Below are 11465 nucleotides of genomic sequence, written 5' to 3' on the forward strand. Positions count from 1 at the left end.
AAATACAAGCCATATAATTTACTAAATAATCCTTTGTTATCTTTGTATTGATACAAATCAAAATATGGTTCTACTAAAAGATACTCTAGTAATATTTAAAATATAGGTATGTAGGCAGCAGATTGTCATAAAAGTGGGTGAACTACAAATGCCACGCAATCTCTGAGTGTTATCGATGTCGATATAACTGAATGTAAACAATGCAACGCGTCCCTATTGGTTATTTTGAGCGAGGCACTGGAACTGGAAGTAGCGTGAGCAAAGCAAAACAAAGAATCAGTCAGTCACTACTGAAGCAGACAGTTGATCGTACGTTCACTTACCGCGATCAGACGTTGTGTTTATAAAATTAATTTAATAAAAGCGTTAACAGTTTTATTGCATTTCACTGCGATATACTTATCATCGTTCCTTCTAATTTGCAAGAATGTTTTCAACGAAAAAGAGTTTAGATAAGATTTTGCAAATCTACAAAAATGAAATTCGCCGGCAAATTAGCAAGACAACAAGCGTTACCAACTCCGATGCGATGGCACCGAGACTCGATCAATCGGCGAACAAGTCACAGCAGAGCGATGAAATCGGTCTACCTAAGAAGTTGTTGAAGTTGCAGAAATATCACAGGTCAGTGAACTCCGTTTGCTGGAGCAGTTTGCGTAACGCATAATCCCTTATAGCGAGTATACATTTCTTATACAAGTCCCATTAAGTTTACATCATTATTTTGTTTATTTAATGCAGTATAGGTATACCTTGAAACAAACAAAATTCCAATGAGGAACATATAACTAAATTTTACGCCGTATATGATTATAAGTGATGGTATCTTTATATCCTAATTTCAAGCATCTTTATTAAATGTTTCCTTACTTTACTTACACTTTTAATATAATGTGTATGGTTAAAATACATTTAATTGACCATCAAAATATGGTTTAGGCCAAGACGATGAATTGAAGTTTTTATCTTTAGATTCCTGTCGACCCTCACGCCGCAGCAAATGCCACTGGCCGCCCGCGGACTGGCGGTCTCCAAAGACCAGTCCCGGGAGTTCATGGCTTGCTTCCCGGACATCGTGAGGGACCTCACAAAGACTGGCAAGCATATTGACGTGCCGGAAGCCAGCAAGTGGTTGGCTAAGGTACGTTCTATGTTTTTTGTCAGTCTTAAGACAGAATAATATAGAACCTATTTGCGACGCAAATATGAGCCAGTTAAACAGGTCTTGGCCAGCGAGATTTTAACGACATCCGTACATGTTTAAACTTCACATTCATTGATTTAAATCTATATAGCGATGTGTTAAAAGTTCCGAATTTGGATTTCTCGTTGTTGGTCTTACAAATCAACTTTTCTATATTTGGTGTTTTGAAGTCTTACTGCTTTTAGTTTAGTAGTAGGATTTAAGTAGGTACTACCGAGAAGAGTGGCGTATGAATGTTGCAAGTTGTGTAAATCTCGTGTCTTAGATATAGGTAATATAAAATAAAAGTATCAACAATGGATTAGAAGATCTGGAGTCGCTTGTCACTGTTTTATCATAACTTAGTGATGTAGCCGTAGTATGGTGTTCTATAGACATTTCTTTTTTCTTCGTCATCAGCAGCAGCAACCGTAAAAAGCGACCAATTACCTTTTTGTCATTTGAAACTGTCGTAGCGTTCGGAATAGCGTCTTAAAATTCACGTGGCGATTTATGAATAAACTTAATAATAATCTAATAGTGGGGAAAAATTATATTAGAGTAATATGCCACAAGGCCACACCACAACTGCCATTGTTTTCAATATGAACTTATCGTTATCGTTTACAAAATATAACTAACTGTATATTTAATTCACCATCAGCTCACTATACGTCCCCACCGAGGGGCTTGGAGCCTACCCATGTTAGGGGTGACTAGGCCATAGGCAACCACGGCCCAGTTATTGTTGATTGATGTATTTCTTGTCAAACATGTGCAGGTTGCATCACGATATTTTCCACCATATTAAGAACGTTGGTTAAACTATTTACTTGTAATAATTATATTACAGACCTATACCATGACTAAAGATTGTCACTTTTACTTGACATTAAGGGTTATATGTTGAAAATTGAACGCAGGTAAACAAGACAATCGTGATAGGAGTTATGTAGTGTGTGCACCTGCATAACAAAGCGTTATTATATTTACGGCCAGAACAACAAAAGAAAATACTGAATAAAAGATACTTTACTATTGTTGTCCATTGATTTAAGTTCGTAGATTTAAGTATTGAAAATATTTGTTACTTGATAATTATCTATTGTTAGAACTCAGGTAGCTCATTGAAAATAAAACGGTACAAATATAATAATTGGTTGTATGCTATAAAAAATAGAAAGAATGAATATTTCTATTTAGGACCTTACCTTTCCATAACAAATATAAATGTTTACTAAAGTAAAAATGTAGTGTTAAAGTTAAATGTTAAGGTAATTGTAAGAAATCTAAAGCTTTTCTTAATCTTATCTATCTATATATATAAAAGAAAGTCGTGTTAGTTACACCATTTATAACTCAAGAACGGCTGAATCGATTTGACTGAAAATTGGTGGGCAGGTAGCTTAGAGCCAGGAAACGGACATAGGATAATTTTAACCCGTTTTCTATTTTTTATTCCGCGCGGACGGAGTCGCGGGCGAAAGCTAGTATTATAAATTCGAAAGTTTGTAAAGATTTAAAAAAATAGGCTATTTATTACGTTTTTTTCTTTAACGGAAGACGGAGTCGCAGGCGACAGCTAGTTATTTTATATTATGAACTTGGAACCGTATTGAATAATCTATTTTAATTCATAAAATTATGAAATATCAAAACTTTAGCTGTGTAATATATTCATTTGTATACTTAATAAAATAGACTATTATGTTGTTACAGTTGTTGCAATACAATGTGCCAAATGGAAAGAAGAACCGAGGACTGGCTACTGTACTTGCGTACAAAATGCTTGAGAAACCTGACAACTTGACGCCAGAGAACATACATTTGGCTAACATCATGGGATGGTGCACGGAAATGGTAAATTAATTAATCGCTGTACACAGATTTTAGTCCTCTTTCCCTTCCCACCCTTTTCTTATTAGGAAAGGATGGGAAGGGGAAGTGGATTTGGCGGAAGAGGGGACGCATAGGAAGGAGAAATATCCTCTTTCTGTGCGTCCCCTTCTCCGTTGATTAAGGTAGGCAACGCATTTGCGGTTGTCTATGGGCAACGGTCCCCTCGCTATTGCGGCGAATCCAGGTGGGCGATTGCTCGTTTGCCACCTTATGATATAAAAAAAGATAACCTGAAGAGTTAGGCAGAAATTTGCGGATTATCATTTGATTCAATCGCCAAATCTTGATTCGTAATCTCTGATTCAACCTATTTGCGTAAATGATGTCTTTTACTTTCAAATCTTCCTAATATTATAAATGCCAATGTTTAGATGGATGGATGGATGTTTGAAGGTATGTCCGAAACGAGTCAGCAAATCTTGATGAAATACGACAAAAATGTAGAACATAGTTTGGAAGAATACATAGGCCTACTTGTTAAGTATTTTTGGAACGAAGTTCCTTATCGCGCGTTGTGAAGACATAAGTTTTTTATTCATAGAACTAGCGACCCGCCCCGGCTTCGCACGGGTGCAATGCAAAATATACCTACTACAGAATAAATGCACAATTTATTTAAGGTACTTAAATGGATAAGGATTAATGCTGTATTGTTTAAAATCACTTCGTAAAAGAATAAAAATGGTTATGCTGGGTTATCCCTAAGAGATAGACATATACCATCGCGGACTTTTTTGTTGAACTTTTTAAGGTGAACAATACTGTAGTACATTATTTTGGTCTATCTCGTAGGGTTTTCAGCCAGCGTTTGCAATATAAGCGCAAAAAAACGTGCTTATTTACGACATCACATTAGAAAACTTTAAATTTATCAGTGTTTCTCTACTATATTATGCATTTATTATACATACAAACCTTCCTTAAGAATCACTATCTATTAAAAAAAACCGCGTCAAAATCCGTTGCGTAGTTTTAAAGATCTAAGCATACATACGGACATACAGCGAAAGCGACTTTGTTTTATACTATGTATTGATAAACATTGGTTCCTTCACTAATTAATTGAAAGGAACTTCGTTCCATCCGGGTGTCCCTTGACACCTCTCAAGTTTTTTTTTTTATGCAGCGTGGACAGAGTCCCGGTCGACAGCTAGTAATTAATAACAACAGATAATTCCGAAACCACACCAGCACTGACTTAAATTGTACTGTAAATAAAAATATTGTCTGATATATTACATTACCTTGAGTACCGATATTTTTAGTCGCTTATCATCTTACAGACATCGCCTATGTTTATTTTCTTTAAATTACTATTCGCCTTTTAAATGTGATATTTACGCAATTGCATTCATATTTTACATAGAAAAACATGTCAAAATTCAATTACTCAAATGAGAAAGAAGGCCTTCTCCATTGGCTGAGAATTACCGCTACCATGGCAATATTTGCTGCTATTAGCTTGCAATTTTTGTTTCTTTTCGAATGTCTTTTTTTTTTCAATCTATCACCCCTAAGTTTAATGGCGTGAAAATATGAAAATGGCCTGATGCGTGTCGTAAGTAAAGGGCTTTTATTACAAAGAGAATTATTCATAAATATGCTGACATCCTGCGTTATAACAAAAGTGTATGTTTACGCTTTATTATATATTAATATATAAATACATATTATGTACTCATTTTATATTTTGAATAAGACAAAAAAATTGCCTTGAAGTAATAAAAAATTGGGGAATTTAACCAGTTTTTATCTCATCATCATTATGCATACAAAATTATTTTTTAGCCGACTTCAAAAAGAAGGAGGTTATCAATTCGACTGTATATTTTTATGTGTTACCTCGAAGCTCCGCCCCTGGTGCTCCGATTTTGATAAAAAATATTTTAATCGAAAGATAGTGCCTGGAAGATGGTTTTTAGTAAGACTAGTAGATTTTGAGTTTAGCTTCAAAATGTGTTGTAAAAATTAGGGACTTTTTTGCTTTCATCGTTTACGTAGGCTAAACTATAGGACCTACATAAAAATGATGTATGGAAGAATTGTAGTTCTTTAAATGTGCTAAATAAAAGCCCGCGATAGCATATATCTATCTTTTATAGTTTTCTCACAATAACCATACCATTTTTTTCTTTAGAAACATCAATTCATGCGCTGTTTCCGACGCTATTATTCGAGTTCAGTATTAACTCTTATGTAAATATATATGTTCATTATCAAGAGAATTTAATGGAGATTATATTTTCTGTTGAAACTGTTAATACATTCTGTTTAATATTTTTGAAGATATCGAAAGAATAAAATTAGGCGCAAACGAAAACTACTACATCACGTTACAATGAAAAGCACAATTTTGCTTTCTTAGCTTACGTAGGTCAAACTATATGACCTAAATAAAATTGAAATATGGAGTAATTAAAGATCCTTAAATTTGTTAAATAAAAGTTAATTTGCTAGAAATAAAATTAACATTCGCAAACTTGTGGGTTACGATTCTTTACGTTGGAGCCAACTCAACGCCTAAACTCAAATATAAAAAGACACTAACTAAATGTGCTTACAATGACGCAATACGTACATAATTTATTTTAAGGCAACATCCAAATAAAGACGTTTTTTTTACAATAACTCTAGTGATAATTTACACTTAAAGTATTTTATTAGGCGAGGTCGTATTACATATTGCCATTCATAGTAACTCGACTATCTTGCTATTTAGAAATACGAAAGCTTAGATGGATAGATGGGTGGATGGGTGTTTGTTAGAAGAGATCTCCGGAACGGCTCAACGGATCTTGATGAAATTTGACACAGCTATAGGACAGTCTGGCAGAACACATAGACTTATTATTTTTTTTTTTCCTTTTTTTTAATTCCGCTTGGACTGCATCGCGGGAGAAAGTTGGTAATTTATAATTAAACATTTTTTTTTACTAAAAATATAACATTTTATTTTCGTGTATTTAAATGATAAAAACAAAAAAATGTAATAATAGTAACAAAGCTAACTACGTTTATGTACTACTAGCTGTCGCCCAAGACTGTCAGCCCGGAATAAAAAAAAAAAAAAATGAGTAGCCTATGTGTTCTTCCAGACTATGCTCTGCCTCTATGCTAAATTTCATCAAAATCCATACAGCCTTTCAGGAGATTCAAACAAACATCCTTCTATCCATCTAAACATTTCCATTTTAAAATTAAAGCAAGATGTACTATATTTATCTGCTCAAATCGACCCATTCGGAGAATATCTCTTACAAGATATAAGGCGTTTCGTCGAATCGAAATGGTTATTTTTTTACTTTTCTTAAGTTCATAGTGATATTAACACTGGATAATCCTGTCTTGGAAATTACATGGGACAAATATACCTTGTAAGTCATAAACATTTCTCTCGCATCAGTCGGATGAATAAATCTTAAAATCTATTTTTCAGTTTCACACACTTCAGCTGCTACTCAACGATATAATGGAGGGTACAGAGATGCGGCGCGGCGCACCTTGTTGGCACCGCCGCCCCGATGTCGGTCTTTCTGGCATCAATGACGCTGTCTTGGTCCAGTCCGCCATGTATTCCACGCTCAAACGTCACTTCTCCGCTAAATCTTACTACAAGAACGTTCTGGAAATGTTTAATGAGGTAAGACAATAACTATATAGATCATGAAACGTATTAAAAACAAATAGTTAGACCTCAGTTTCTGGAATCATTGTCAAATTATTATTATTCAATACATAGAAACCCAGTAACAGATTTTGTGCGACCTAAATTATAACATTTTAAAATTAATTTTAATGACCTTTTAACAAAAATAAAGATTGTGCCCTAAAATAATGATTTCAAATGATGTGATTTCTAAAAAGGGCTAAATTTACCAATTTAATGCTAGTACGATTTTCATGTACGAAAGTGAATTCGCAGGACGAGTCGAAGGAACTTCACGTGTTAACATTAAATTTCTATTCATTCACAGATGTTACTGAAATGTTCCATCGGTCAACACTTAGAGAAGCAGTTGACAAAGACTGATAAACCGGATCTATCATTATTTACTATGGAAAAATACGAAGCTATCACAAAATACAAGACTGCGTACTACACATTCCAAATGCCAGTGGGCTTGGCTCTTCTGATGACAGGAATTGATGATCCCGAGACTCACAGACAAGCGAAGACTATCCTTTTAGAAATGGGCGAATTCTTCCAAATACAGGTTTGATAAATAATTATAAGTTACTAGCTGTCGCCCGCGACTCCGTCCGCGCGCAGTTAAAAAAAAATGAAAAATAGATGTTGGCCGATTCTCAGATCTACTGAATATGCTCACAAAATTTCATGAGAATCGGTCAAGCCGTTTCGGAGGAGTACGGGAACGAAAACTGACACGAGAATTTTATATATTAGATAATAACTCAGATTACTTGTTAATTTTTCTATTGGTGAAAATGTAGTTTCAGTTTTCGTGTTTATCTAGGACAAACAATCTGGAATCTAAAAAATGTACTTTGAATGAAATAGTCAACTTTTTTATTTCATGCGGACGGAAGACACGGGGAACAACTAAGAACAAAGTTGTATTTTACAATTCAAAAAACCATGTAGACATGTGAACATTTAACAAATTGAAGTACATTTTTGTTTTTCAATTACAGGATGACTTCTTAGACTGCTTTGGCGAGCCAGCGGTGATAGGTAAAGATGGCTGTGATATTCAAGATGGCAAATGTACTTGGCTTGCGGTCGTTGCACTACAAAGGGCAACACTAGAACAACGGAAAATAATGGAAGAACACTACGGCAGCGCTAAACCTGAAGATGTTGCCAGGATTAAAGATTTATACGAAGAGTTACAACTGCCTCATACATACTCAGTATACGAAGAGGCTACATACGACCTACTTAGGACACAAATACAACAAGTTACTAGAGGTCTGCCGCATGATTTATTCTTCAAAATCTTGGACAATATCTTCAGGCGAAGTGTTTAAATTTTGATCACCTTACTATTATGTTTATAAATGCAAAAATAAATGTTAAAATGTAATATTTAATCGTGTTAAAATATGAATTATGTAAACTACGATCCATTTATGTACTACCAGGATTTCAAACCATTTTTATTTATTTGTGATATTTTGTATCAATAATTATGATTCCGTCATATTATTATCTTGAAAATCTGAATTATTTTCTTTTGTTGTATTATTATGTATTTGTAATGCTCGAATTATTTTATTTCACTTTATTATTTTCTATTGAATTCATCATAATTTTGTTTTCTAACTCTTATTTTACTATCCAGTTGCTAATCTGAATTTTAAATTATGTCATTGTTAAAGAGTTTTTAATTAATAAAATATTAGTATTAAGTTAGTTAAATATACTTTAATTTATAAGATTTAGGTTATAAAAATAATAAAATTGAATACGTAAAATTTGTATTGACTTATTGGATTACTACTTCTGCGCGAAATTAAAAAAAAAATTGGTAACCTATGTGTTCTTCCAGACTATGTTCTATACGAGTATATGAGCACAATTTCATCAAGATCTGTTGAGCCGTTACAGAGATACCTTTATACATCAATCCATCCATCTAAACATTCGCATTTATAATATTAAGTAAGATAAGATTATAATTAACTGAATCATCTGCTGCAAGAATGATCTACCGATCAATACCACAAACACACCGAAGACACGGACCTAGTCCAAGGATTCGCGTTCAGTCTGGTGACTGTGCCGAAGACAAATTTTTGTGCACTTCCCCAAACCATATTTTGGTGAACGATAATATAGACCTATCTAGAGGACAAAAACCTGGTGCGCTTACTCCAAGTAAAAGAGTGATTAGAACAGGGAGATAATAAATCGAAAGTTGAGTTAAATGTGAATTTTCGTATTCTTGATTTTTGTATGAATACAAAAAAATTGTTGCAAAAAGGATCGCGTGATGTGTACTTCAAAGACAAATTACAGTCCATAAAATAAGAAGTAACAATTTTTTTTTAAAGTCATTTTCTACTTAAGTAAACCAAGAAAATTTTTATTTTATTTACATAAATACAACTAAGCACAGTATCGATTTAACTTGCGTCCCTGGCAAATTATTTATTTTTATTTGAAAGACAAAAGCGAGTTAAGTTGCTTGTTGAATAAACCGCGATCCTATTTTTGGCAAGTAAAACAAATATTTCGATTTAAAGTGACAAGTTAAATCGAATATAAAGTGTTTGATTGACGATTGAAAACTTTAACGTAAAGGAAAGGTCACATCAGGCGATGTTGGAACTCGACAACAGGACTTATCCCAAACAATTCTTTGGAACACTTCCCACGGTAAATATGGCAAAAAATGGCGACGTCCTTTCGCAAGGCCAGAAAATCGTGTCGATCATTAGGCCCTTCGAACAAAAGGCAACGTAAATCGTCGAAATGGATATTGTATGGTTGCGAGATTCGCTTCCGTACCCACAAAATTGAATCATCGACGCGAGTCGTCTATTTGGTTAGTATAAGCATAGCAACTACATGGCAATTGGCAACTGTATAAATTTTCTCCGCAATCTTAAAAATTGCAGCGACTTTTTTCTCGGCGACAAACAACTTCTCATCAGGCGCAAGCAACTTCTACACTTGTTTTTAGCCGACTTCAAAAAGAAGGAGGTCATCAATTCGTCTGTATTTTTTTTTTATGTGTGTTATTTATGACCTACTCACTATTGGCGACGGACAGGCGCTCATGTCCGTTCAATTGTTATCTCATGTTTCCTGGGGTTGTTTTAATATGTTGATCCATTTGGAAGAAAGAAGTCTATGGATATTTATACTTTCCGTTGTTACTTTCGCACTCTTGTCAAGTTGAAGCAAATAATCGATTAGCCGTGTCTGGATTCGACTCCAGAGATACTTGTACATAGTAATTATAATATAACCAGATGAGACATATTTTTATATCAATATTATTATTTAAATGTAATCAATTTTCTGTCATGGCAGGTAAGCGTAAACGATTGGTTTTGTAATGAAATTGTTTTTCTTATGATACCAATTTGAATTGATTAACAGATCGCTGTAGTTCTGCTATCCGGATCGACATAAAGGCAAGCATACCTAGGCATAATATTCTCTGTGTTGAAAAATATCAGTTCATTTATAATTCATTCGATGTTCAAAAGAGCTAAACAGGTAAAATAAATTTAATTAAAAATAATGCAGTTAAAAAAAGATAGTTATGATCACTTTTCGTCAGGAAAATTATCATAGGCATGTTTGTTAATCAATAATATTTGAATATAATAGAAATTATGTTTCATATGATTATCAGATGGGCGAAGGTTGACCTTCTTCGGTCTCCTCTGCTGTTGTGTCTCCTGTAGTTGGAGTACTATTTGTAATATCATCAAAATGCATTCACGACATTAATCTTTCGGGAATCTTCACTGTACAAAGAGTCCGTTGTATGCTAATAAATATTTATGTATGTACATGTATAAAAAAATCTTTGAATAATCTCGTTCATCTTTCCTGTGAAGATTGATGTTCGCGATAAGAATATATGTGGTGTAACAGTGTAACAAATAACAAATGCTTCATTTCAACAGTTAATATATTTGTTACTAGCTGTCGCCCGCGATTCCGTCTACATTGTGTGTTTCACATCTTATGCCAAATTTTATCAAGATCCGTTGAGCCATTCTGAAGATACCTTAAAACAAACATCCATCCATCCATCTAAAGGTTCGCATTTTATTATGAATTGGTCGTATTTGTAATTTGTGTTTTTAATAAATATTTAGATATTTAAGAAGTTAATTGAAACGTTTAAATTTTATGCAATAAAATATTAGTAAATTGCGAATGATATGGATCGCAATTGTTATTTGTGATTCACAGTTAATTGAAAAGTTAACTTTGTTAATCGTTAACAGTTAACCATACCCCAATTATATATACTTATTTCACACTTATTGTGGCGACACTTGTTTAAAATATAATGTATATTTCGTGTACAAAATAAACATGGATTTAATTTAAATATATTACATAAAATATACAATACATATATAATACATAAAAACTAAAATATGTCATTAAAAGGTGTCCCTTTAGGCAAGGTTCCGAAGATACTGGCAGCGTTCCCCCTTTGAATGGCTAGACTAATTCTTTGTCCGAGGTAGCTGCCAGCTCTTCGGTCTCCTGTGATGTCGACTAACCTTTTTGCTGTTTCCTTAAAAAGCCTTCTAGCGCTAGGACCCCACGGACCTAGGGTCTCGACACCGAATGGGACAAATTCATATTCGGAGCCTGGACCCCTGTATTTGTTAGCTTTAGCTTTTTCAGGCGCTTCACAAGCCGCACCAGCTCTTTTGTTGGTTCCAT

General features: G+C 34.0%; 1 protein-coding gene across 1 annotated transcript; it reads left to right on the forward strand.

Moving 5' to 3' along the window:
* The first annotated feature begins 276 nt into the window (after window positions 1–276).
* Window positions 277–8125, forward strand: LOC106721411 (farnesyl pyrophosphate synthase). The gene is made up of 6 exons (XM_045681499.1): window positions 277–624; window positions 973–1141; window positions 2903–3043; window positions 6519–6722; window positions 7057–7296; window positions 7736–8125. Exons 1-6 carry the CDS (start codon window positions 428–430, stop codon window positions 8069–8071), a joined length of 1287 nt encoding a protein of 428 aa, XP_045537455.1. The 5' UTR covers window positions 277–427; the 3' UTR covers window positions 8072–8125.
* The last annotated feature ends 3340 nt before the right edge of the window (window positions 8126–11465 follow it).

This window comes from Papilio machaon, chromosome 16 (assembly GCF_912999745.1).
Source record: "Papilio machaon chromosome 16, ilPapMach1.1, whole genome shotgun sequence".
Classification (NCBI taxonomy): Eukaryota; Metazoa; Arthropoda; class Insecta; order Lepidoptera; family Papilionidae; genus Papilio; species Papilio machaon.

Excerpts from the sequence above, each read along its gene's own strand:
- LOC106721411 (XM_045681499.1), top strand. The coding sequence starts at position 428 with ATGTTTTCAACGAAAAAGAGTTTAGATAAGATTTTGCAAATCTACAAA. Across the intron at positions 1,142-2,902 it reads CCAGCAAGTGGTTGGCTAAG|TTGTTGCAATACAATGTGCC; the intron begins GTACGTTCTATG and ends ATGTTGTTACAG. Across the intron at positions 6,723-7,056 it reads TTCTGGAAATGTTTAATGAG|ATGTTACTGAAATGTTCCAT; the intron begins GTAAGACAATAA and ends ATTCATTCACAG.